Source organism: Piliocolobus tephrosceles, chromosome 19 (assembly GCF_002776525.5).
Source record: "Piliocolobus tephrosceles isolate RC106 chromosome 19, ASM277652v3, whole genome shotgun sequence".
NCBI lineage: Eukaryota > Metazoa > Chordata > Mammalia > Primates > Cercopithecidae > Piliocolobus > Piliocolobus tephrosceles.
In genome coordinates, this window is record NC_045452.1 from 4245936 (window position 1) to 4272636 (window position 26701).

The following is a 26701-nucleotide window of genomic DNA, read 5'->3' on the forward strand; positions in this document are numbered from 1 at the left end:
TGTGGGATCCCTACCTCTGGGCCACACTGCTTCCCTGGAGCCAGCTGGGCACCCTCCCAGCCATAGCCCTGTGGCTGGAAAGCCTCTGCTCTGTTCGGGCACAGCGCCATGCGGGCTGCTGGGGTTGAGGCCAAGAAGGCAGATGCCCAGCCGGGCTCGGCGTGGGCAGGGCAGTGCCTGTGTGTGGGTGAGGGGTGGGCAGTGCAGGGGCTCAGACCACATTCTTGCCTAGGCGGTGCCTACCCCCCAGAACCATCAAGATGCCACACCGCTGTTCCCTGAACCCCCAAGCCCTCAGCTCTTGCTATTCCTCCTCCCCCAGCCTGGACCAGCACGATTTGGAGAGAACAGGGATGTCCCAGTGACCAGGCCTTTCTGGGGACCTCTCCTTGCCTTTCCCTGGGAACCCCCCTAGGTGTTGAAGACTCTACCTGTGGGTGCCTCACAAAACAGGGGACCCCTCTCTACCCACCACCAGCCATCCCCTGCCCCCAGGAGGGTCCCAGTGGCTGCTGGGACCCCTCCAGCCTCCTGCCTCCCACCACCGGCCTCTCCCCACCCCCTCGGGGCTCACAGCAGTGCCAGCTCCCAGGGCAGGCGCCACAAAAGGGAACCGCGGCTGCTGGAACCTCCGTTGCCATGGGGATGGGGACCACAGGACCCACATCTGGTAGCGATTGAGGAGGAAAAATTATGAGTCGTGGAAAACGCAAATATTTTTTGTAGCACAGAGCACAAAGGAGTGGGAGGAATGTGGGGACCAGGCCCAGCCTGGTTTCAAGCAGACGCAGCCCACGGCACACAGAGGCCTGCAGACACTAACCCTGTGCCACACACACACTCCTCTAGACTCAGAAACACCAACACAGACACACAGCCCGAAATGTAGACATGCACACACAAAGCCAGCAGAACCCCAGAAACACAGAGACAGCACACACACTGCAACACACACCCACACAGCACTGGGCCCAGAGGAACACAGCCACTCACCTGCCAACACACGTACACGACACTCCGCTAGACCAAAACACTCACTCTCCAACACACACATACAATCCACCGCCCACAGAGATAGACGCGCTGCAACACACACACAGCCAGCCCACACTACTATGGAGGACACTTACCCCACAACACACACATACAAATGGAAAAAAAGACTCATTCTGCAGCATACAACGTGTATCACCAGACACAGAAACACCGAGACAGAGACTCATTGCAGCACACACACCATAGGCCACAAAGAAACCACGAGAGAGACAACCCTGCAACATACACACTTCACCAAAGTCAGAAGCATGTATATAACATACAAAATACATACTCATCCTGCACACATACATCTTCCACCAGATACGCAGAAACATGACAGAAATACATTAAACACACTTGCCAACACACCACCTGCAGCACATAGCTCACCACCAGACAGAAAGGCAGACAGGCCGGGCGCAGTGGCTCACGCCTGTCATCCCAGCACTTTGGGAGTCCGAGGCAGGCAGATCGCTTGAGGTCAGGAGTTTGAGACCAGCCTGGCCAACATGGTGAGACCCTGTCTCTACTAAAAATACAAAAAATTAGCTGGGCGTGGTGGCACACACCTGTAATCTCAGCTACTTGGGAGGCTGAGGTGGGAGAATTGCTTGAATCCAGGAGGCAGAGTTTTCAGTGAGTGGAGATCGCATCACTGCGCTCTAGCCTGGGCGACAGACTGAGACTCCGTCTCAAAACAAAACAAAAAAAACGAAAATGTAGACACAGACATGCACCCTGCACCCACCACACCACACTCACAGAACACACCTCATCCTGCAAAACGCACACACACACACACACACACCCTCTGACACACAGAAACTCCAAGAGACCCTCACTCTGCAACCACAGACACCTTCCGCCAGACACGTAGAAACAGCAACTTACACAACCTGCAACACGCACATGTGCTGCCAGAGGTGACTAAATACTAAGACACACACGTCAGCCGACACACAGAAGTGTACCCGTCCTATGGACAGACAGCATACACAGCATCCACGCCCTACTAGGCATGGAGGCGGGCACCCACCCTAAAATGCACTCACTGCGCTAGAAACAGATCATGAGGCCTGGAGTGGTGGCTCACGCCTGTCATCCCCACACTCGAAAGCCAAGGCAGGAGGCACACTTGAGCACAGGAGTTCGGCTTGTATCTGTGGTCTTTCACCCTGCAAATACACACACAAACATGCCACCAGGCACACAGAAACACCAAGACACAATGGGAACACACACTGGGAACATGCAAACTCCTCCACACACCAGAACACAGAGGCTGCTGGCAGTACTGAAATTCATCTCAGCCCTGGGCTCCAGGGAAATGGTGCTTGCTGAGAAATTACCCCTTCCTTTGTGTTCTGAGAAATAGTGAGCCCAGAAGAAGCACTTTGCTCTTGTCCATTCCAAGACTCCGCCTCCAGCCTTCAGCATGAGTCTCTTATTTATCGGGCCGCTCCTTCCTCATCAGTGAACTTTCTTCCCATAGCAGTAGCCTGAATAAAGTCATCTCCTTAAGTGTCTGGTACATTCCCCCAACGGTCGTTGTGCCTTGATGTGGCACCGGTTGGACTTACCTTTCCATCTCCAATGACTGCAACCAGGTGGTGAGCCCTCTCTGAGACCCACAAGCCGCCCCTGACTGACAATCAGGGTGGGGGACCTTCAGTGAGTGTGACCCCTGGTCGTGTGCTCCCGGCTTTTGTCCGTTGGTAGCATAGTGACAATTTTATTTTGATTCTTTCAGTTTCATGGTCTGACCATTTGGTGATCTCTTTAAACAGATTGGTGGTTTATAGACATCTTGTCTCTGTCGGGTGAGAGAGGACAGTGTGTGGTTTGAGAGTCTTTTCTGTTTGTTCATTTGTTTAGTTGAGTTTAGTTAAAAATTTTGGCTGAGATTGGTGGCTCACACCTATAATCCCAGTGCTTTGGGAGGCGGAGGAGGGAGGATCACTTGAGGATAGGAGTTCAAAACCAGCCTGGACAACACAGCAACCCCCATCTCTAAAAAACAAATAGATAAATAAATAATTTAGCCACGCATGGTGGTGGTGTGCACCTGCAGTCCGAGCTACTCCGGAGGTTGAGGTGGGAGGATCCCTTGATCCCAGGAGTTTGAGGCGCACCACTGTACTCCAGCCTGGGCAACAGAGTGAGAACCTGTCTCTAAAAAATCCTAGAATTTGTCCCCAGTGGGAAGATGGTTTGGAGATGTGGTCAGCCACATACATGGATGGAGTTGTGCTGTCATAAAGGCTTCATTTAGGTGGGTTGGATTGGCTGTCATATGCACAGGTAAGCAATACACCCAACAGTTAGTATGCTTGAAAATAGGCCTGTAGCTGGGCGCGGTGGCTCACGCCTGTAATCCCAGCACTTTGGGAGGCCAAGACGGGTGGATCACAAGGTCAGGAGATCGAGACCATCCTGGCTAACACAGTGAAACTCCGTCTCTACTAAAAATACCAAAAAAAAAAAAAAAAAGCTGAGCGTGGTGGCTGGCGCCTGTATTCCCAGTTACTCAGGAGGCTGAGGCAGGAGAATGGCATGAACCCGGGAGGGGGAGCTTGCAGTGAGCCGAGATTGCCCCCCTGCACCCCACCCTGGGAAGGGACTCCCCCTTTCAAAAAAAAAAAAAGAAAAGAAAATAGGCCTGTTCCTTGGGTGGAGCTAACATGCAGATGATTGGCAAAGCCTCCTGAGAGGTGGTGGGGTCAGGGCTGGGTTAGGAGGGCAGAGGTCAGGGCTAGGGTTAGGAGGGCAGCCTGCAAGAGTTGAAAACCAGCTAGTGAATCTGCCCTGGTTGGGCTGCCAGGGAGGAAGAGGAGGAGTGGGAAGATGGGAGGAAGGCCTTTGACAGGGTTACAGTAGGAAGCAGGATGTGGAGGAGTCGACCTGGGGCCAGCTCAGTTGTGTGGACAGTGGTCAGGGGTCATCCATCTTCGGGTGAGGTCATCGTCTGGATGAGTCCAGCTGCAGGGCTGAGGTCACTCACCTGGTAAAGAAGCTGGTTGGGGTGAGCTTCCGGGTCCCCCTGAGTTTGCAGTGACCTTCGCCCAATAATGGACCTCGAGACATCTGTTAGGGAGTCCTAGAACCACAGGACTGTGGTTGGACAGTGGTTGTCCTGGTATCACACTGGGGATACAGCGATTCCAAAGCTGCCTGCTGCATACACCCCACAGGAGGTATTCCAACGGCGCTTCCTATTAATAGTCTGACATGCATTGTGAGGGGCAAAATGTGCACACGTGACACTCATTGGAGAGCCTCAGCAGTGGACATTCCATTTACACTGCTGCTTCCTGTGTGTGTGTCAGGGGGGCCTCCCTTATGAGTTTATTTTTTTCTGAAATAAAAAACAAGTTGTTTAAATTACTTATTTGGCCGGGCGCAGTGGCTCAAGCCTGTAATCCTAGCACTTTGGGAGGCCAAGGAGGGTGGATCACTTGAGGCTGCGAGTTCAAGACCAGCCTGGCCAACATGGTGAAACCCCGTCTCTACTAATAATACAAAAATTACCCGGCCGTGGTGGCGCCTGCCTGTAATCCCAGCTACTCACTGCAACCTCCACCTCCTGGGCTCCAGCGATCCTCGTCCCTCAGCCTCCCGGCGTTTGCTGGTTTTAGAGGCGAAGTCTCGGCAGGTCGACCTGGCTGGAGCGCAGAGGCTATTCCTAGGCGCCATGCCACTACTGACGCGCTCCGTTTTCCACCGGGGCTGCCTCGCTCTTCCCTAGGCGGCCTGGTGGCAGAGGCCACCATACCGATGCCGGCCTCAGTGCGGACCTGGATCGGCACAGGGCACTACAGCACAGAACTCCCCGTCACGCGATTCTCCTGCCTCATCCTCCTGAGCAGCTGGGACCTCAGGCACGCGCGGCGCGGGTCCCTGGAGCTCAGAACCGCCGTTAGGACTGCATTCGGCACCAGGCAGCTGGCGGCGAGGGGGACATGGAATCGTGCTGCCATCTGGTGGCTGGATGGGTAGCTGCTGCTTTTTTTTTTTCTTTTTGAGGCACGGCCATACTCCGTGGCCCAGGCTGGACGCAGTCACTCAACAACCGCTTACTGCAGCCTCCATCCCCACCGGCCCAACACATCCTCCCATCTCAGCCTCCCAAAGTGCTGAGATTACAGGTGTGAGCCACCGCACCGGGCCGGTACCACTTTTTTTGTTTTGTTTTGAGACGGAGTATCACCCTATCGCCCAGGCTGGAGTGCAGTGGTACAATCTCGGCTTACCGCAACCTCTGCCTCCCGGAATCAAGCGAGTCTCCTGCCTTAGCCTCCTGAGTAGCTGGAATTACTGGCGCACACCACCACGCCTGATTAATTTTTGTATTTTTAGTAGAGATGGAGTTTCACCATGTTGGCCAGACTAGTCTTGAACTCCTGACTTCAAGTGATCCGACCACCTCTGCCCACCGAAGTGCTGGGATTACAGGCATGAGCCACCACGCCCGGCCGGTAGCATCTTTGAAGAGCTTAAACAAGTGTGGGTAACAGTCTGGGGGAACTTCCGCGCAGTTCTGATTGTGCAGCGCAGTGGGGCCTGCTACAGGGATTTGGTGTCCCAGGCCCAGATTATTCCCCAAAATAGGCATAGCCAGGTGAGGAAAGCCAGAAGTCAGCGACAAATACTGTGCAGTTCCATATATGTGAAGTATCTAGAGGAGTCAAATTTGTAGAGAGAGGCAGGGCCTGGTGACTAACGTCTGTTATCCCAGGACTTTGGGAGGCTAAGGTGAGTGGATCACTCCTGAGGTCAGGAGTTCGAGACCAGCTTGGCCAACATGCTACTAAAAATACAAAAGTACGAAAAATACAAAATTTACTAAAGATACAAAAATTAGCTGGACGTGGTCATGCGTGCCTGTAATCCCAGCTACTTGTGAGGCTGAGAGAGGAGAATCACTTGGACCCGTGAGACAGAGGTTGCAGTGAACTGAGACTGCGCCACTGCCTTGGCACTGCACTCCAGCCTGGGTGGCTAGCAAAACTTTATCTCAAAGAAAACAAATGAACAGGCCGGGTGCGATGGCTCAAGCCTGTAATCCCAGCACTTTGGGAGGCTGAAGCAGGCGGATCATGAGCTCAGGAGATTGAGACCATCCTGGCTAACACGGTGAAACCCTGTCTCTACTAAAAATACAAAAAACTAGCCGGGCGAGGTGGCGGGTGCCTGTAGTCTCAGCTACTCCGGAGGCTGAGGCAGGAGAATGGCATAAACCAGGAGGTGGAGCTTGCAGTGAGCTGAGATCGTGCCACTGTACTCCAGCCTGGGTGACAGAGCAAGACTCTGTCTCAAAAAAAAAAAAAAAAGAAAACAAATGAACAACAACAACAACAAAAATTTAGCAGGGCATGGTGGTATGCGCCTGTAGTCCCAGCTACTCGGGAGGCTGAGGCAGGAGAATCACTTGAACCCGGGAGGCAGAGGTTGCAGCGAGCTGAGATCGCACCACTGCACTCCAGCCTGGGCGACAGAGCTGGACTGCATCTCAAAAAAAGAAAAAAGAAAAAAGAAAAAAAAATTCGTAGAAACAGAAGGTGGAACTGTGGTTACCAGGGGCTGGGAGGGATGGGAATTAGTGTTTAATGGGTGCAGAGTTTCAGTTTCGGATGATGAAAAGATTCTAGAAATAGATCTTATTTCTAGATCTTGTGAATGTACTTAATGTCACTAAACTGTACACTGAAAAATGATTAAATTAGTGCTCGCTTCGGCAACACATATACTAAAATCAGAACAATAGAAGATTCACATGGCCCCTGCCCAAGGATGACACGTGAATTTGTGAAGTGTTCCATATTTTTATTTTATTTTATTTTTTTATTTTATTTTTTGAGTTGGAGTCTTGCTCTGTTGCCCAGGTTGGAGTGCAGTGGCGCGATCTTGGCTCACTGCAAGCTCTGTCTCCCGGGTTCACCCCATTCTCCTGCCTCAGCCTCCCGAGTAGCTGGGACTACAGGTGCCCGCCACCAAACCTGGCTAATTTTTTGTATTTTTAGTAGAGATGGGGTTTCATGGTGGTCTCGATCTCCTGACCTCGTGATCCGCCCACCTCGACCTCCCAAAGTGATGAGATTACAGGTGTGAGCCACCACGCCCGACCAAAGCGTTCCATATTTTTAAACAGATATATAGACCAATGGAACAGAACAGGAGCCTCAGAAATAACATCACACATCTACAATCATCTGATCTTTGACAAACCTGACAAAAATAAGAAATGGAAAAGGATTCCTTATTTAATAATGCTGCTGGGAAAACTGGCTAGCCACATGCAGAAAACAGAAACTGGACCCCTTCCTTATACCTTATACAAAAATTAACTCAAAATGGATTAAAGACTTAAATGTAAAACCCAAAAACCATAAAAACCCTAGAAGAAAACTTAGGTAATACCATTCAGGACATCGGCATGGGCAAAGACTTCATGACAAAACGCCAAAAGCAATGGCAACAAAAGCCAAAATTGACACATGGAATCTAATCAAACTAAAGAGCTTCTGCACAGCAAACAAAACTATCCTCAGAGTGAACAGGCAACCTACAGAATGGGAGAAAACTTTTGCAAGCTACCCATCTGACAAAGGGCTCATATCCAGAATCTACGAGGAACTTAAACAAATCTACAAGAAAAAGCAACCCCATCAAAAAGTGGGTAAAGGATATGAATAGACACTTCTCAAAAGAAGACATTTATGTGGCCAACAAACATATGAAAAAAAGCTCATCATCACTGGTCATTAGAGAAATGCAAATCAAAACCACAATGAGATACCATCTCATTCCAGTTAGAATGGTGATTATTAGGGGCTGGGCGCGGTGGCTCATGCCTGTAATCCCAGCACTTTGGGAGGCCGAGGTGGGTGGATCATGAGGTCAGAAGATCGAGACCATCCTGGTTAACATGGTGAAACCCTGTCTCTACTAAAAATACAAAAAATTAGCCAGGCATGTGGCAGGCGCTTGTAGTCCCAGCTACTCAGGAGGCTGAGGCAGGAGAATGGCGTGAACCTGGGAGGCAGAGCTTGCAGAGAGCCGAGATGGCGCCACTGCACTCCAGCCTGAGTGACAGAGCGAGACTCCGTCTCAAAAACAAAAAACAAAACAAAACAAAAACAGAATGGCGATTATTAAAAAGTCAGAAAACAACATGCTGGCGAGGCTGTGGAGAAATAGGAACACTGACACTGTTGGTGGGAGTGTAAATTAGTTCAGCCGTTGTGGAAGACATTGTGGCGATTCCTCAAGGATCTAGAACCAGAAATACCATTTGACCCAGCAGTCCCATTACTGGGTATATACCCAAACCATTATAAATCGTTCTACTGTAAAGACACATGCACATGTATGTTGATTGCAGCACTATTTACAATAGCAAAGACTTGGAACCAATCCAAATGTCCATCAATGATAGACTGGATAAAGAAAATGTGGCATATATACACCATGGAATACTAAGCAGCCATAAAAAAGAATGAGCTCATGCCTTTTGCAGGGACATGGATGAAGCTGGAAGTCATCATTTTCAGCAAACTAACACAGGAACAGAAAACCAAACACCGCATGTTCTCATAAGTGGGAGCTGAACAAGAGAACACATGGACACAGGGAGGGGAAGATCACACACCAGGGCCTGGCTAGGTGTGGGGGCAAGGGGAGGGACAGCATGAGGAGAAGTGCCTAAGGCATGCAGGGCACAAAACCTAGATGACGGGTTGACAAGTGCAGCAAACCACTGTGGCATGTGTATACCTGTGTAAGAAACCTGCACGTTCTGCACATGAATCTCAGAACTTAAAGTAAAATTTTAAAAAATAAATAAAATTTAAATTTAAAAAATTATTAAAATAGGCCGGGCACTGTGGCTTAAGCCTGTAATCCTAATTACGCAGGAGGCCGAGGTGGGAGGATCCCTTGAGCCCAGGAGGTTGAGGCTGAGGTGACCTGCGAGGGCACCACTGTACTCCAGCCTGCGTGAGAGAGTGAGATCATGTCTCAAAAAAAAAAAAAAAGAAAAGAAAAAAGAAAAAGAAAAAGGTTAAATTGGTAAATTTTGTTATATATTTTACCACAGTAAATAGAATGGGAGTAGAGGCTGAGAGGCTGTTGAATTAGGTGCTGTGGAACACTGCAAGGAAGCAAAAATAGCAAAATATTGGACAGCAAAAGACTGAATGGGCTCCATCCTTTCAGCCTGCTGGGGCTGGGCCTCCACGGCCCCCTGGGTTAAGGTTTCAGCATCCACCGTGAGATGCCATTTGTTCTTTTCCATTGGAAGAACACGTCAAATCAGGCTGTTAAATGGAGAAACAGAGGGGATAGTCACCCCTTCTCTCAATCTTTGAAGTCCCTGTTTTAATGTATTTTGGGTCATATTAATGATTTTAATGGCTTGGGCAGGTCTTCAGGGTCTTGTCTGCCAAGACCAACAGTAAGGGACAAAGTGTGGGTTTTATTTCAATTGGAGCATCCATCCCAGTGATGGAATTCAAGAGCAGAAATAACTGAGACCACTGGAATATTCTGCAAAGCTATTGCACCAGTGATCAGGGTGAGGTGGACTTGTTTGCCTTCAATCTTATGCCCCAGGGAACAGAGGGAGTTCCTCCCTTACATTTAGTGGGGTCTTCGGGGAAACAGTGTCAATTAAGGTCATAAAAGTTTGCTTAGTGAGTGGGAACCAGTGGACATTTGTGAAGGCAATTGTCCTCTGTAGTGGCGAGGGTCAAGGAGTATGCTGTGTCCCTAGCAAGGCTGGAGTGGCCGCGGATGCTCCATTTTGGGGGATGTGATGTGGGCTCACATCTTGAGGACTTGGGTCTGGATTCTCCGTATAACTTGTTTTAGAAGTGCCTGGACCTCTTTGGGGTCTTACCGTAAATCTGATTATCGGGGAAGCCCAGGCTGCAAAGTTACCAATCCCAGGGCTGTGCGTTGAGGGGTGGCCATGGGAGTTCTGAAACAGGGGCCCTTTCCTTATCAGTAGGGTTTGGTGTTTTGGGATGAGAAGACAGAGTCCTGGAATCAATCATTCCAGGCCATCGAGGGCCTCTGTAGGAGTAGCCACACGAAGCCGGGCATGGTGGTTCACACCTGTAATCCCAGCACTTTGGGAGGCCAAGGTGGCAGGTTTACTTAAGGCGAGGAGTTCAAGACCAGTCTGGGCAACACAAGGAGACCTCATCTCTACAAAAACTAAAAGCGATTACCCAGGCATGGTGGAGTGTGTCTATAGTCCCACTACTCAGGAAACCGAGGCAGGATCACTTGAGCCCACAAGTTCGAGGCTGCAGTGAGCTGTGACTGCGGCACCACACTCCAGCCTGGGTGAGAGAGGGAGATCCTGTCTCTAAAAAAAATAAAACAAAAGTGTAATCACTTGAGTAGTAAGGGGAACTGTACAGCCTTATAATTTGTAGGTTCTCCCCTGAAAAATAACTGCCAGATGCCTGTGTCAAGAGCCTTTCTCCTAGAACACCACGGGGTTGGGCCTCACTCCAGTTTTTCTGCCGTATTTCTCTATCTCTTCCTTAAACTCTAATCCATGAATCCAGAGTAGGAGTTGGCAAGCTACAGCCTCCAGGCCAAATCTAGCTCACTGTGCATTTTCTTTTCTTTTCTTTTTTCTTTCTTTTATTTTCTTCCTTTCTTTCCCTCCCTCCTCCCCTTCCCCTTCCCTTCCCCTTTCCTATCCTTTCCTTTCCTTTTTGACGTGGTCTCACCCTGTTGCCCAGCCTGGAGTGCAGCGGTGCACTAAACCGCGACAGATTGCTTTAATGATTGGCATCAGTAGTAAAGGGTCTGTCTGCGGCAGGAGGGGGCTTTTGGGTTTTTGCTTTTGGGTCACTTGGTTTTTAATTTGTTTTTTCTCTCTTTTTTCTGTGAGGCTTAAGGGCCTCTGTAGCTGAAAGCCTTGCCGCTGAATGCTGAAACGTAACCTTCCCTGGCTGCTGCATAGATAACATGCGTAAGCCACCATGGTCACAGCTTCTTTGGTCGTTTTTCAGGAACTTGGGTCAGCTCCTGTCCAGTTCAAACTGGTTGAGACCACCAACCCTTCAACTGGGCCTGCACAAGTGCCCAAAACGTGGCCTTTTGACATTGGAGGGCCAAAAACTCTGCCTTCAGCTCATGCTAATGCTACCCTTTTCTGTACATGTGTCCTGTGAAATGCCATGAACTCCAGCCATGCTCGCACAGAACGAAGCTGTTACTTATCTTCGGGGCACTTGGATTTGAGAGCTGTTGTCCCACCTCCCTGCTCAGTACCCTTGCGAATAAATCTTTTCTCTTTTGCAAAACCGTGTCATAGTGGTTGATTTACTGCGCCAGCAGAATGCACACGAACCTGGGTGGCAACAAAAGGCTGGAGGTCATGCCCAAGTATGCTGTGGGGGTGGGCAGAGGACTACCATGCCCAGCCAAATTTTGTATTTTGTATTTTTTTTTTAGTAGAGACAGGGTTTCACCATGTGGGCCAGATGGTCTCTATCTCTTCACCTCGTGATCCGCCTAACTCAGCCTCCCAAAGTGCTGGGATTACAGGTGTGAGCCACCGCGCCTGGCCAGTATGTAGGCTTTTCGTATTTGATTCTTCCACTTAGTATTATAATATGCACTAAAGGTTTCCCCATGTCTTTTCGTGGGTTGATAGCTCATTTCTTTTCAGCATTGAATAATACTCCATTGTCTGGATATACCAGAGTTCAGTTCAACAACTTGGTTTGTGAACTTCCAAGTTTCAGCAGTTATGAATAAAGGTGCTATAAGTATCCATGTGCAGGTTTTTGTGTGGACATAAGTTTCCAACTCATTTGACTACCAGGGAGTGTGATTGCTGGGTCACATGGTAAGAGTATGCTGAGTTTTATAAGAAACTGCCAAACTGTCTTCCAAAGTGGCTGCACCACTTTATAATCCCACTGGCAATGAGTGCTGTTGTCAATGTTTTGAATTTTGGCCGTCCTAATATGCGTGTTGTGGAATCTCATTGTTTTAATTTCTAATTCCCTAAATGACATAAAATGTGAAGCATTTTTTCCATATGTTCATATCTATTTATCTTTTTTGGTGAGGTATCTGTTCAGATATTTTGCCCACTTTTAAGTCAGGTTGTTCATTTCCTCCCTCCCTCCTTCCCTCTCTTTTCTCTTTTCTTTTCTTTTCTTTTTTGAGACAGAGTCTCACTCTGTCACCCAGGCTGGAGGGCAGTAGCCGGATCTCAGCTCACTGCAAGCTCCGCCTCCCGGGTTCACGCCATTCTCCTGCCTCAGCCTCCGGAGTAGCTGGGACTACAGGCGCCCGCCACCTCGCCCGGCTAGTTTTTTTTTGTATTTTTTAGTAGAGACGGGGTTTCACCGTGTTAGCCAGGATGGTCTCGATCTCCTGACCTCGTGATCTACCTGCCTCAGCCTCCCAAAGTACTGGGATTACAGGTGTGAGCCACTGCACCAGGCCTTTTTGGTTTTTTTTTTTTTTTTTTGAGATAAAGTTTCATTTTTGTCACCCAGGTTGGAGTGCAATGGCACGATCTTGGCTCGATGGAACCTCTGCCTCCCGGGTGCAGGTGATTCTCCTGCCTAAGCCTCCCAAGTAGCTGGGAATACAGGTGCGTGCCACCATACCTGATTAATTTTTGTATTTTTAGTAGAGATGGGGTTTCACCATGGTCTTGAACTCCTAACCTCAGGTGATCCATCCACCTTGGCCTCCCAAAATATTGGGATTACAGGCACGAGCCACTGTGCCCAGCCATTCATGTTCTTATTGTTGAGTTTTAAGAGTCCTTTTTGGCCGGGCATGGTGGCTCACACCTGTAATCCCAGCACTTTGGGAGGCCGAGGCAGGCGGATCACGAGGTCAAGAGATCAAGACCATCCTGGCTAACATGATGAAACCCTGTCTTTACTAAAAACACAAAAAAATTATTCTGGTGTGGTGGCAGGCGCCTGTAGTCCCAGCTACTTGGGAGGCTGAGGCACGAGAATGGCGTGAACCTGGGAGGTAGAGGTTGCAGTGAGCCGAGATCATGCCTCTGCATTCCAGCCTGGGCGACAGAGCGAGACTCCGTCTCAAAAAAAAAAAAAAAAGTTCTTTTTAAGATAACAGTCCTGTATCAGACTGTCAGATACGTCTTTTTTCCACTTCATGAGAAGTACAAGTATCTTATAATAAAACAGTTCTAATTTCTCCCTCCTATCCCTTGAATCATTGCTGCATTTCACTTATACATAGCTGTAATGATTGAAAACATTGTTGCTATTATTATTTTGAACAATATGGTTCAAAATAAGGTTGTATATTAAGCCTTATTGTATAGATCAATTAAGAATAAGAAAATATAAATTTTAAATTTTAGCTACACTTATTTTTTCTCTCCTGTGCTTCCATTCTTCATGTAGATTTGAATTTCTGATCTATATTTTCTTTTTATAGTATAGCTTATATTAAATATATATAACATATATAAATATATATATAACTTGTTATATGTATTTTATTAAACACGTATATATACATATATAAATATAACATACATGTATTTTATTAAATATTATATTATTTCTCTGAAGAACTTCTTTTAACATTTCTTGCAGGGCTGGTCTACTGACAACAAATTTCTTCAATTTTTATTTGTCTGAGAACATATTTATTGCTACTTCCTTTTTGAAGGATAATCTCACAGGGTTCAGAATTCTAGGTCGGTGGGTTTTTTCTCTCAAAACTGTAAATATTTCACTCCACTCTTTTTGTTTTGATAGTTTCTGTGAAGAAGTCTAATGCAAGTCTTATCTTTGCCTTTTCCTCCTTGGCTTCTTTCAATATTTTTTCTTCATCTTGATTTTTTTTTTTGTTAGTTTGAAAATATGCGTAGGTATAGGCTTTTTGGCATTTATCCTTCTTGGCATTCTCTGAGCTTCCTGGATTTGTGGTTTCATGCCTTTCATACCTGAAATTAATTTTGGAAAATTCTCATTCATTGTTGCTTCAAATGGCATTTTATACTTTGCCTTTAAGTACAGCTTGTAATTTTTAATTGAATGCCGAATATGTGGTGTCTTGTGGTGTGGTGATAAGGTGTGTGGGAGGACAAGGATACTACAGTCCTACGACGAGGTCTCTGTCTTTTAGGCATCCTGGGCTGTGACCTTCACAAGGATTTCCCAGGTTTTTTTCCACCTTAAGTGTGACAGGACAGTTAGAGAGGGCTGGAGTTGGGCATTTTCCTTTCCCCGGGTTGCTAGGCACTGATAAAATTCCAGTAGGTCAAGGTTTGATAAAAGAGTTTATACTGAGGGGCGGCCATGTCAAGAGTGGAATGCTCTGGGTATGTTTCGTTTCTTTTTCTTTTTGTCGTTTGCCATACCCTTAGATGGCATGGGTATATTTCAAAATGGCTTCTCTTCTCCTTTTGCTAGAAGCACGAAGGGATTTTTCTCCAATCTTCATTGGGAAAACCTGATAGAGCTCATGGAGGTAAGATCACAAAAGTGTGGGCTTGCCTAACAGGTGTGCGCCACCACACCCAGCTAATTTTTACATTTTTAGTAGAGACGGGGTTTCACCATGTTGGCCAGGCTGGTCTCGAACTCCTGACCTCAAGTGATCCCCCAGCCTCGGCCTCCCAAAGTGCTGGGATTACAGGCATGAGCCACCATACCCGGCCTCCTTGGGGTTATTTTCCTATTTATTTATTTATTGAGATGGAGTTTCGTTCTTGTTGCCCAGGCTGGAGTGCAATGGCACCATCTAGGCTCACCGCAACTTCCGCCTCCTGGGTTCAAGCGATTCTCCTGCCTCAGCGTCCTGAGTAGCTGGGATTACAGGCATGCACCACCATGCGCAGCTAATTTTGTATTTTTAGTAGAGACAGGGTTTCTCCATGTTGGTCTAGCTGGTCTCGAACTCCTGACCTCAGGTGATCCTCCCGCCTTCACCTCCCAAAGTGCTGGGATTACAGGCATGCGCCACTGCACCCAGCTTCTTGAGGTTTTTAATCTCAAACCTGGCCACGCTGAGCCTCCAGCAAGTATAATGACAGTGTAGGTTTCTTGCCCCAGCACTGGTTCCTCTGCAGGTTCCTGCTCATGGGTCTGTACTCCAGGAATTTGTGGTTCTGTCCGTATCCTCTTCTCTGTATCTTCAACTTCAGATGTGACACTGTTCCCTGTGGCCTCAATTCTCTGAGAGATCTAAGGAGTTGTTGATTTTCAGTTTGTTCAGATTTTTACCTGTTGTTAGGATGGAGTAATGACTTTCAAGCTCCTTCAATGCCAGCCTAGGGCCACTTTTCACATGTACCATGCCACTGAACACCAGGGGTGTTTTTCTCCAGCCCTGAGGATCAGGATGTTTGTTCTGACAGAGGCATGGGAGGCAGCAGCTATAGAAGCATTTATGCCTCATGGGGTGAGCCATCTGCTTTTAGGAGTATAGATCTAGGCATGTCACATGGCTTTCCTTTTAAAACACTAATCCCAGCTGTTCAGAATGGTCTCCTGTTATGTCCTGACCAAAATGCTTACTGGAAACATCACTTCTTGCTTCCCTGGCAAAATACTAAGTCTAGGGTGATAGCCCCGAAGAGTCTTTTGGTTTACGCCCCTAAGCTCCCACTCTGCATGCCTGTGCAACCCACCCTCCATCAAAACCCTGGACACTACGGCTTGGGTGAGCTTCTCTAGTTAGCAGCACTTTGCTTGTGTTGTCACACCCTGTTGCTGAAAGAATTAACTGTGTCCCCACGCAGCTCCATGGGGAGGGGACACTTGGAAGCTTGTGCCTGGTCCTCTGGACTTCGACCCATGGGTCTTTTCCCTCTGCTGATTTTAGTCTGTATCCTTTCGTTGTAACAAACCATAACTGTTCTGAGTCCTATGAGCCCTTCTAGCAAATTATCAAGCTTGAAGGTGATCTTGCGGACCCTGACACAACATCATAACTCCATGGGGCTAAGCGTGAGCCGCAGCAGCCGATGGGGATAAGCGTGAGCTGCAGCAGCCGTTCTCATGAATCCTCTTAAACGCTGCTGCAGAGCAACACGTGAAAGGGTACCTCTGCTCCCAGCTGTGGTGTGGGACTGCGAAAGCCACAAAGGTAGGAATCACCATGAGGTTGTGCCCTCATACTATTAAGAAACAGACAGGATCTCTGAGTAGGCCCCATAACCACCCCAAAAGCAATTCTTGGCCGGGCACAGTGGCTCACACCTGCAATCCCAGCAATTTGGGAGGCCAAGGTGGGTGGATCACGAGGTCAGGAGATTGAGACCATCCTGGCTAACACGGTGAAACCCCATCTCTACTAAAAACACAAAAATTAGCAGGGTGTGGTGGTGCACGCCTGTAGTCCCAGCTACTTGGGAGGCTGAGGTGGGAGAATCGCTTGAACCCAGGAGGCGGAGCTTGCAGTGAGCTGAGATGGCACCACGGCACTCCAGCCTGGGCAAGAGAGAGAGACTCCATCTCAAAAGAAAAAAAAATAATAAGTAATTCTTTTCAAAAAATTAGTTTTTGTTTTGTTTTGTTTTTTTGTTTTTTGGAGATGAAGTCTAGCTCTGTCGCCCAGGATGGAGTGCAGTGGTTCGATCTTGGCTCACTGCAACCTCCACCTCCCGTTCAAGCGATTCTCCTGCCTCAGCCTCCTGAGAAGCTGGGACTACAGGTGTGCACCACCACACCCTGCTAATTTTTGTATTTTTAGTAGAGACGGGGTTTCACCATGTTGACCAGGCTGGTCTTGAACTCCCGACCTTGTTATCTGCCCGCCTCAGTCTCCCAAAGTGCTGGGATTACAGGCAAGTGTGAGCCACTGCACCTGGTTAAAAAAAAATTAATTAGTTTTTAAAGACAGGTCTTGCTCTGTTACCTAGGCTGGAGTGCAGCGGCGTAATAAAAGCTCACTGCAGCCTTGAACTTCTGGGCTTAGAGTCAATTAAGAAGCTACAGGGCTGGGTGCAGTGGCTCACGCCTGTAATCCCAGCATTCTGGGAGGCCAAGGTAGGCAGATCTTGTGATTGAGACCATCCTGGCCAACATGGTGAAATCCCCTCTCTACTAAAAATACAAAAATTAGCTGGATGTGGTGGTGCGCACCTGTAGTCTCAGCTACCCAGGAGGCAGAGGTTGCAGTGAGCCGAGACTGCAACCCTGCACTCCAGCCTGGTGACAGAAGGAGATTCCGTCTCAAAAAAAAAAAAAAAAAAAAAAATAGACAATTCTAAAGGAATAGTGAGAAATACAATTCAAGAGTAATTTAAAAGTTAAATGTAATATATAGAATCAAAAAAGGAGTTAAGGTGCTAAGTGCCAATGAAAAGTATAAAGAAACAAAATCTAATAGACCTTATTACACAGAATTAGAAAATCTCTGTGCATTGGCTGGGCGCGGTGGCTCATGGCTGTAATCCCAGCACTTTGGGAGGCTGAGGAGGGCGGATCACGAGGTCAGGAGATCGAGACCATCCTGGCTAACACCGTGAAACTCCAACTCTACTAAAAAAATACAAACAAAATTAGCCGGGCGTGGTGGTGGGTACCTGTAGTCCCAGCTACTTGGGAGGCTGAGGCAGGAGAATGGTGTGAATCCAAGAGGCAGAGCTTGAAGTGAGCTGAGATCGCACCACTGCACTCCAGCCTGGGCAACTGAGCAAGACTCCACCTCATAAAAAGAAAAAAAAAAAAAAAAAGAGAAAAGAAAAAGAAAACCTCTGTGCTTAAAAACGTTATAATAAAGACAGAAAATGTACATGCCAAGGGGATATATACGTGTGTGTGTGTCTGTGCTTGTGCATCTATTTATGTGTGTATGTGTATGTGTGTTTGTGTGTGTGTGTGTGTGTGTGAAACAAACCAAAAAGAACAGTGGACAAAAGACAGGAACAGACCACACATATGAAGAGAAAAACAAATGGCCAACAAGCAGGGACAAATAACAGTCTTAAAGCCTCAAAATGGCAAATATAAAAATCAAGGCAGGAACGACCGCATGCTGGCGAGGGAGTGGTGACAGTGGCATGTCAGAGCCAATGGGAACAGCTCACAGCAGGCCCACCAGGTCAGATTCCACCCAGGAACAGCGATGAGCTTCAGTGTTCATAACCTTCACCAGGTAACTGCATTTCTCAGAACGTACTCAGAGGAAATGATCAAAGATGGGCACAGAGGCCTATGTTAAATAATTATTTATAGGCACAATCTTGATGTTCAATAGTAAGGGAATAGATAAATTGAGATACAACTGTAAGATAGAAAATGATGTGGTCAATTATGCCTGAAAATATTTTATAACATGGAAAATACTTATCATAAAATGTTAAATGGAAAAGGATAAAAAATAATATGTAGAATATGAATCTAATTTTCCTTTTTTTCTTTTTTTTCTGAGATGGAGTTTTGCTCTTGTTTGTCGCCCAGGCTGGAGTGCAGTGGCACAATCTGGGCTCACTGCAACCTCCACCTCCCGCATTCAAGTGATTCTCCGGCCTGAGGCTCCCGAGTAGCTGGGATTAGAGGCGCCTGCCACCACGCCCGGCTAATTTTGTATTTTTAGTAGAGACAGGGTTTCACCATGTTGGCCAGGCTGGTCTCGAACTCCTAACCTCAGGTGATCCGCCCACCTCGGCTTCCCAAAGTGCTGGGATTACAGGCATGAGCCACCACACCCAGCCTAATTTTCTTTTAAATGAAAAAGGATATGTATACATGCATAGAAAACAACTGGAAGACAATGTATCTAAATGTTAATGTACTTATCTCCAGGTAATGATCCATGAACTGATTCTGAAGGTCTTTGTTTTGAGACAGTTTGCTCTGTCACCCAGGCTGAAGTGCAGTGGTGCCATTATGACTCACTACAGCCTTGACCTCCTGGCTTCAAGCGATCCTCCCACCATAGCCTCCAGAGTAGCTGTGACTATAGGCATGCACCACCATGCCCAGCTAATTTTTTTTTTTTTGTATTTTTTGTAGAGATGGGATCTCCCTATGTTACCCAGGCTGGTCTTGAACTCCTGGGCTCAAGTGATCTTGCCTTGGCCTCTCGAAGTACAGGCATGAGCCACTGAGCTGGAACCTGAGGGTCATTTTTATTATGATTTTGTAATTTTTAAAATTTTTCTCCAATATACATATAAAATTTATAATCAGGGAAAAGTTTTTACATACATAAAAGAAAAACATCAAGACTCCAATATAAAGAGGGACAAAGGATATATTCAAATATTTTTCAAAAAGAAAGATCAATAGGCTGGGTGCAGTGGCTCATGCCTGTAACCCCAACACTTTGAGAGGCTGAGGTGGGAGGATCGCTTGAGACCAGGAGTTCAATACCAGCCTGAGCAACACAGTGAGACCCCTCTGCTCCCCGAAAAATTTAGCTGGGCATGGTGGTGCACACCTGCAGTCCCAAAGTCCCAACCATTCAGGAGGCTAAGGTGGGAGGATCACCTGAGCCAGGGAGGCTGGGGTTTCAGTGAGCTGTGATCACACCACTGCACCATGGAAATAACAAAAGAGTATCTAAGAGACTAGAGAGAACACTGTGCCTCTGTTTAGAAGTATAACAAGGAGAGTTTAGATGCTCGGAAAAAAAAGTTTTGCTACAAAGCTAAATGGGGAAACAAGATAAAAACTACAGATATGCTATGTTTAAAATAATGCAAAGTTCTATATGAACAAAGCAGAGGTTAATGTATCAAAGTGCAAAATGCAGTTTTATTAAGAATTATGGGGATTTCATTTTTCATAAGTCCACATTTTCTGAACTGTGGTTATTTTGCCAGCATAATTTAAAAAGCATACTGAAAGAATTTCATAAATGATAGCACTCCATACAAATGTAAAGTATTATCACCAAGGGGGCAGCTTATTCTTGCTTAGGACGGAGTAGAAATAACATTCATTCAAGATTAACTCTGTCTTCCTATCTCTGAAGAGTGTCGGGACGGAGAGCCACCTTTTCCAGGGTTTGTACAACACCTCCATGTGGGACCACCATGGAGCCTGTCTCCCTGGGCTTCAGCTCCCCCTCTCCAGTGGATGCTGGGAGGGGCTTATTCTGTGACCTGGGCTGGTGACTGGTGCTACATAGTGAGAAGCCCTGCAGGGCAGCCTCACCAGGCCAGGGTGGCCTTGCCCAGCCCCAATCAGCGAAGGGGAGCCTCCAGACACCTCTCTTGATGCCGTGCCCATCTTTCCTGGATGCACTGGGCACTGCCTGGGAGTTCCCAATTTCTCACCAGGGGCTAAATGGCAAGAGGTGATGTTGGCATGTTAGGATCTGGCTACAACGATGCTGGGCCATGCTGTGACAGCTGTGGAACACCCCTGACGGCACTGTCACTAACACACAGCTCTGCAGTAGAGCTATTTACATGAGGTAAGTCCAGGAAATTCACTTTTTCCAAATGCCCACCACCCAAGATTATTCTCCTCTCTAGCAATATAATAATGTTCACTGGAAAGTAATGCTATTCATAATTCTTGTTTTATTATTATTATGAAAATAATAGTTTGTGGAGGAAACTCCTGATTGAAGCCATGTCAGGAGTCCGTCCGAGGATACAACAGTTGATATACCTCCTTTTTATTTCACACAGGGTCTTGCTTTGTCACCCAGGCTGCAGTGCAGTGCTGTGAATCATGACTCACTGCAGCCTTGACCTCCCAGGCTCAAATCATCCTCCCACCTCAGCCTCCTGAGTAGCTGGGACCACAGGGACATGCCACCACGTCTGTCTAATTTTTGCATTTTTTATAGGGACGAGGTCTCACCATGTTGTCCAGGCTGGTCCTAGACTCCTGGGCTCAAGCGATCCCCTTGCCGTGGCCTCCCAAAGTGTTGAGATTACAGGTGTGAGCCATGGCACCCAACAATATCCCTTCTTTTTATTGGCAAGAAAGATCTTTCCCCTCGTCAACAACTTCCAGGTCCATCAAGGAAAATAGGTGACAGGACTACCTCAAATGGCTCTCAACTTTCCTCCTGGAGTGTGGCCCTTCTGGGGAGGTGACTGACTTTAACTAAAAGAGGCACCCTGGCATGCAGACCTGATTGGAGTGATAAGGCAAGGCTCCCACACCTGGAGGAAGGTGGTCTGGATCTAGGAGCCAGGGAGGATCAGGGTGCTTTCCTCGTTGAGTAGCTCCGAAAGCGACTACTGACACCAAAGCACATCATGTTAGTTTCGAGGTTTGCTTCCCAGGGAGAAATTCCTGCCAGCTCGGGGCGGAACGACACACAAGAGCTTTGCCACATCCAGCGCGTCGATGGGGTCCACGTCCCTCAGCCCAGCATCCCCCGCACCCAGCAGGCTGCCAGGCACATAGTACGTGCTGAGCAAGTGTTTGTTGAACTGGATGGCCAAGGGCTTCCCCTGGCTGTGCAGCCTCTGGTGCTCAGTGAGGTGCGAGCTCCAGTTGAACATCTCCCCACATTGTTCACACTTAAACGACTTCTCCCCGGAGTGGATTTTCTGATGTTTAATGAGACAGTGGTTCTGACTGAAGGCTCTGCCACACTCGCCGCACTTGTAGGGCTTCTCACCCGTGTGGATGCGCTGGTGCACGATGAGGGACGAGTGGCAGCTGAAGGCCTTCCAACACTGGCTGCAGTCGAAGGGCTTCTCGCCTGTGTGGATGCGCCGGTGCACGATGAGGTAGGCGTGGGAGCTGAAGGCTTTGCCGCACTCGTTGCACTTGAAGGGCTTCTCGCCGCTGTGGATGCGCCTGTGCACGAGCAGGTACGCGTGGCAGCTGAAACCCTTTCCGCAGTCAGCGCACTTGAAGGGCTTCTCGCCCGTGTGCGTCCTCTGGTGGAGGGTGAGGCGCGAGCGGCTGTTGAAGGCCTTCTCACAGTCGCTGCACTTGAAAGGCTTGTCCCCGCTGTGGATCTTCTCGTGCACGGTGAGGGAGGAGTGGCAGGTGAAGGCCTTGCCGCAGGATCCGCACTGGTAGGGCTTCTCGCCCGTGTGTATGCGGTGGTGGCGTGTGAGGTGCGTACGCTGGTTGAAGGCCTTGCCGCACTCGCCGCACCGGTAGGGCTTCTCGCCGGTGTGCACCCGCAGGTGCATGCTGAGCAGTGAGCTGCAGCTGAAGGCCTTCTCGCAGGCGCTGCACTTGTAGGGCCGCTCGCCCGTGTGGATGCGCTGGTGCACGTTGAGGGACGAGTGGCAGCTGAAGGCCTTCCCGCACTCGCCGCAGAAGAAGGGCTTCTCGCCCGTGTGGATGCGCCGATGCTCCAGTAGGTTGGTGCTCCAGGTGAAGGCCTTGCCGCACTCATCGCACTTGTAAGCCTTCTCCCGGCTGTGCCAGCGCCGGTGCAGCGTGAGGGAGGAGCTCTGGCGGAACGCCTTCCCGCATTCGCCGCACACGAACTCGCCTTCCCCAGCGCCCGCCCCGCGCTGCCGGCGGGCCTGGGGGAACTTGTGCGGCTCACTTGGCGTAGAGATGTTTTCTCCCGCACACAGTCTAGCAGGAGCCTTGGTTCTGCCCTCAGTAGCCTGGACGTTCTTGTGTGTGTCCAGCAAGCGTCCCCCCTCGGGAACGCGTTGCTGGGCGAAGAGGGGACACCTAAGGGGGAATTTCTCTACAGGGACGTCCCAGACGATAGCATGTGCAGGCGCCCAGGGCGCAGCCTGACTCCTCTGCAGAGCACCGGCCTGGCGCCCCCACGCCTGCGCCCCGCCCAGGGGCCGCTCCATGATGGGCTCCTGGGCCGGTTCTTCTTTGCAAATGCCCTGTTGTTGAGAGGGCACCGCCTTCAGCTCCCATTCTGTAAGATATTGAAAGTGATTTTCTGTGAGCAAGCGGAAACCTGGCCTAGAATTCAGATTTGAGAACTGACCTGGAGATGCAGATAAGCCCAGAAAAGAGGAGAGGACACCAGGGCCAAGGCTGGAAGGCGCAGGCAGAGAGAAGGGAGAGCCCAGGATGAGATGTGCAAGCAAGAGTAGGAAGAAAGGAAAGGAAGAAAATGCAAGGAACTACCAGAGAGCAAAGACCGGGAAAGGTGGAGAGGCCAAGGGAATCCCCGAAGGAGCAGCTACAAGCACCAAGGGGGCTGAGAAAGGGGCAAGCTCGGGAGCTGGTGATCAGGATTACACTTATTCGCAGACACGTCAGCTGACCGACTGCTCTGTCAATACCATGGCAGGTGTTCGTAATACACAGGGCAAATACAAGTTTTTTTTGTGTTTGTGTTTTTTGAGACGGAGTCTCGCTGTCGCCCAGGCTGGAGTGCAGTGGCGTGATCTCAGCTCACTGCAAGCTCCACCTCCCTGGTTCACGCCATTCTCCGGCCTCAGCCTCCCGAGTAGCTGGGACTAATAAATGAATTAAAAATTGTCTGTGGTGCCAAAAGGAAAAAAGGGCCTCCCACACTCCAGCGCTTCCCTTTAGAACACTGGGAATTGCAAATGCTTTCTCTGAGACGCATGCAAACCTTTTCAGAAGCGAAATGACCCTAGTCCAAGAGTCCAGTCCAAGATGTAACTTCCTGCTTGTCAAAAAGGTACAAGAGGCTGGGCGCGGTGGTTCTTGCCTGTAATCCCAGCACTTTGGGAGGTCAAGGTGGGCGGGTCACTTGAGCCCAGATCAAGACCAGCCTGCGCAACACAGACCCCACTAGAAAAAATACAAAATTAACCAGGAATGATGGCACATATCTGTAGTCCCAGCTACTCAGGAGGCTGGGGTGGGAGGATCACCTGGGCCTGGGGAGATTGAGGATGCGAGCTATGATCATGCAACTGCACCCTAGCCTGGGCAATAGAGACCCTATCTCAAAAAAAAAAAAATAATAATAATAATAATAAATAATAAAAACCCAAAAAGCTATACTCTTCCTTTAGGTGAAGACAGTTGTCCTGTGTGCTGGGTTGGATCTGTCTCCTCTGTCAATGGGGGATGTTTCTTTCTCTCCTGCACACCACATCTGGTTAAACACTTATTCGATAAAAAGGCTTTCTTTCTTTTCTATCTCTATAGCAAGGTTTTCTGAGCTGGCAGGAGATTTTATTTCTAATTCTGTCCTCCCCAGGCTTAAAAAGGGGCATCTAGTGCAGTGGGCAGAGCTGCACAGTGGTGCTGCCCGTGGCCCCAACCCATCCCGAAGGGCAGGGCAAGTGGAACTGGCCATGGCACACATGGCAGGTAGCCAGGTGGAGAGCGAAAGCATGTGCAGAGGCTCAGAGGTGAGACGGTAAGATGAAGATAAGATACGCAGAGGCAGGAAGGCTGAGAGGTGACCCTGGCAAGGTGGATGGGTTTGAGGTGACCAGATGCCTGACTCAGAGGACAGTCGGGGAAGAAAGGCCTTTTGCACAGAGGGTGACTTGATCGTGTGGTGTCTTGGTGGGGGGCGGGGAGCGGGGGAAGCAGGGGGCGGGGACAGAGTCTCGCTCTGTTGTCCAGGCTGCAGTGCAGGGGTGCAATCACGGCTCAATGCAGCCTCCAACTCCTGGGCTCAAGCGATCCTCCTGCCTTGGCCTCCCAAAGCGCTGGGATTAGATGTATGAGCCCCTGTGCCTGGTATAATGGTTTGTCTTGAAGGTGGCTTTGGTGGTGTGTGAGGAGGTGGGAGTGAGCAATTAGGGAGGCCAGTTAGGGAGGCCATCTGAATAATTCAGGTGAAAAATGGCAACTTCAGACTGGTACCAAGGCTGTGAAAATGAACAAGAAGCAGCAGATCTGAGAGCCACTGAGGAGCTAAAACTGCTGGCTCTAGCTGTTGACTGAAGGTGGCAAGAGAGGAAATGGGGGAGAGGATGAGACCACAGCAAACACCCAAGCCAAAGATGGACGGTGGAAGCTTTTGCAAAGACAGGGACAGGAGGAGGAAGGTCCAGTTCCAAGTCTGGTCTTAGACATGCAGGCAGAGGCCCACGAGATGGTCAGTGACACAGGGCTGCAGCTCAGCTGGTGTTGCTATAGTGTAGACCATGCTCACACCAAGCGAGAGGTGAGAGTCTAGGGAAGGTGCACAGAGCAGAGAGAAGAGGCCCAGGCCAGAAAAAAGTCGTTTTGGCAGCAACAGGGCCAACAACACAGCAGGGCATATACATCTAAGGGATAATGTGCAATCAGTAAACATCACGTAAGGATGCTCACTATGCCATGGCCAGTATGGTAGCCAGACTCTGGCGTGCGTGCTGTGCTTCCAAGGGTGCGTAAGGCTTTATTTATTTATTTTTTGGAAACGGGGTTTAGCTCTGTCTCCCAGGCTGGAGTGCAATGGTGCAGTCATGGCTCACTGCAACCTCTGCCTCCCAGATTCAAGGGATTCTCCTGCCTAAGCCTCCAGAGTAGCTGGGATTACAGGCGCCCACCACCAGGTCTGGCTAATTTTTTTTTTTTTTTTTTTGAGATGGAGTTTCACTCTTGTTATCTGGAGTTACCTCCCGGGTTCAAGCAATTCTCTTGCCTCAGCCTCCCGAGTAGCTGGGATGAGAGGCATGCGCTACCATGCCCGGCTAATTTTGTAATTTTAGTAGAGATGGGGTTTCTCTATGTTGGTCAGGCTCGTCTCGAACTCCTGACCTCAGGTGATTTGCCTGCCTTGGCCTCCCAGAGTGTTGGGATTACAGGTGTGAGCCACTGTACCCGGCCACGTGTAGCTTTAGAAAAGTCTATCTGCACACAGAGGAACGGCCCAGAGGACTCAGTGACGTGGTCAGTTATTAGAGAACAGTTATCTCTGGGTGGAAAGATTATGCAGGATTTCAACAACCTTTCAGCCTCATTTTCAGTGTATTCATATACGAATCAAACAAAAATACGAATTTTTTAAAACCTGTAATTTTGTCAAAGAGGACAAAGCAAGCATCAGAGGCTGGGGTGAGAAATAAAGACCAGAAAGCTGGGGCTGCAGCTGCTGTTGCAGGTTGGGGCTGGGTGGTGTGTGGCAGCAGAGCGGGTATGGAGAAGGGACTGCCTTCCCCGACCCCTGTGCTCTGTGTTCCACAGCTTATTGGCTGCCTTTCCCACAGAAAGGTGTTTCTCAAGCTTTCTAGACACCTAACACGCTCAGCAGTCACTGTCCAATAAATTAAGCTGAAATTATTTAATTCACTTATTCATCAACCAACTCAGAAGAGAAGTCTACAAAAAGAATGTTGGAGAAGAAAAACAGACCACCTTCTGCTCAAGACCCACCCCGGTCCCAAGATGGCAGATGGAGGGCTGCCATCTTGGCCACAACCTAGAAGCCCTCACTGATGTTGACCCTGACCCTGATGCTGGCCCTGACCCTGATGCTGATGTTGACCTTGATGCTGATGCTGACTCTGACACTGATGCTGGCCCTGATGCTGATGCTGATGCTGACTCTGATGCTGACTCTGACACTGATGCTGACCCTGATGCTGACTCTGACACTGATGCTGGCCCTGATGCTGATGCTGACCCTGACGTTGATGCTGATGCTGACCCTGATGCTGATGCTGGTCCTGACCCTGATGCTGGCCCTGACCCTGACGCTGATGCTGACCCTGATGCTGATGCTGACCCTGACGCTGATGCTGATGCTGGCCCTGACCCTGACGCTGATGCTGATGCTGGCCCTGACCCTGATGCTGATGCTGATGCTGACCCTGACGTTGATGCTGATGCTGACTCTGACACTGATGCTGGCCCTGACCCTGATG

At 48.9% G+C, this 26701-nt stretch overlaps 1 protein-coding gene and 1 non-coding gene across 3 annotated transcripts in view; one reads left to right on the top strand and one right to left on the bottom strand.

The window, feature by feature from the left end:
* Positions 1 to 6760: 6760 nt before the first annotated feature.
* Positions 6761 to 6863, top strand: LOC111525497. The gene has a single exon (XR_002726122.1). It is a non-coding gene; the product is annotated as a U6 spliceosomal RNA (small nuclear RNA).
* A 12882-nt stretch (positions 6864 to 19745) lies between these two features.
* Positions 19746 to 26701, bottom strand: part of ZNF74 (zinc finger protein 74) — a 15906-nt gene continuing 8950 nt past the window's right edge. Inside the window, exon 5 of one of the 2 annotated variants that reach the window (XM_023190928.1) lies at positions 19746 to 22830. In XM_023190928.1, coding sequence (XP_023046696.1) covers positions 21239 to 22830 — 1592 coding nt within the window. In that variant the 3' untranslated portion in view covers positions 19746 to 21238. The remainder of the gene's footprint in view (positions 22831 to 26701) is intronic. The other variant, XM_023190929.2, reaches the window with a different exon arrangement.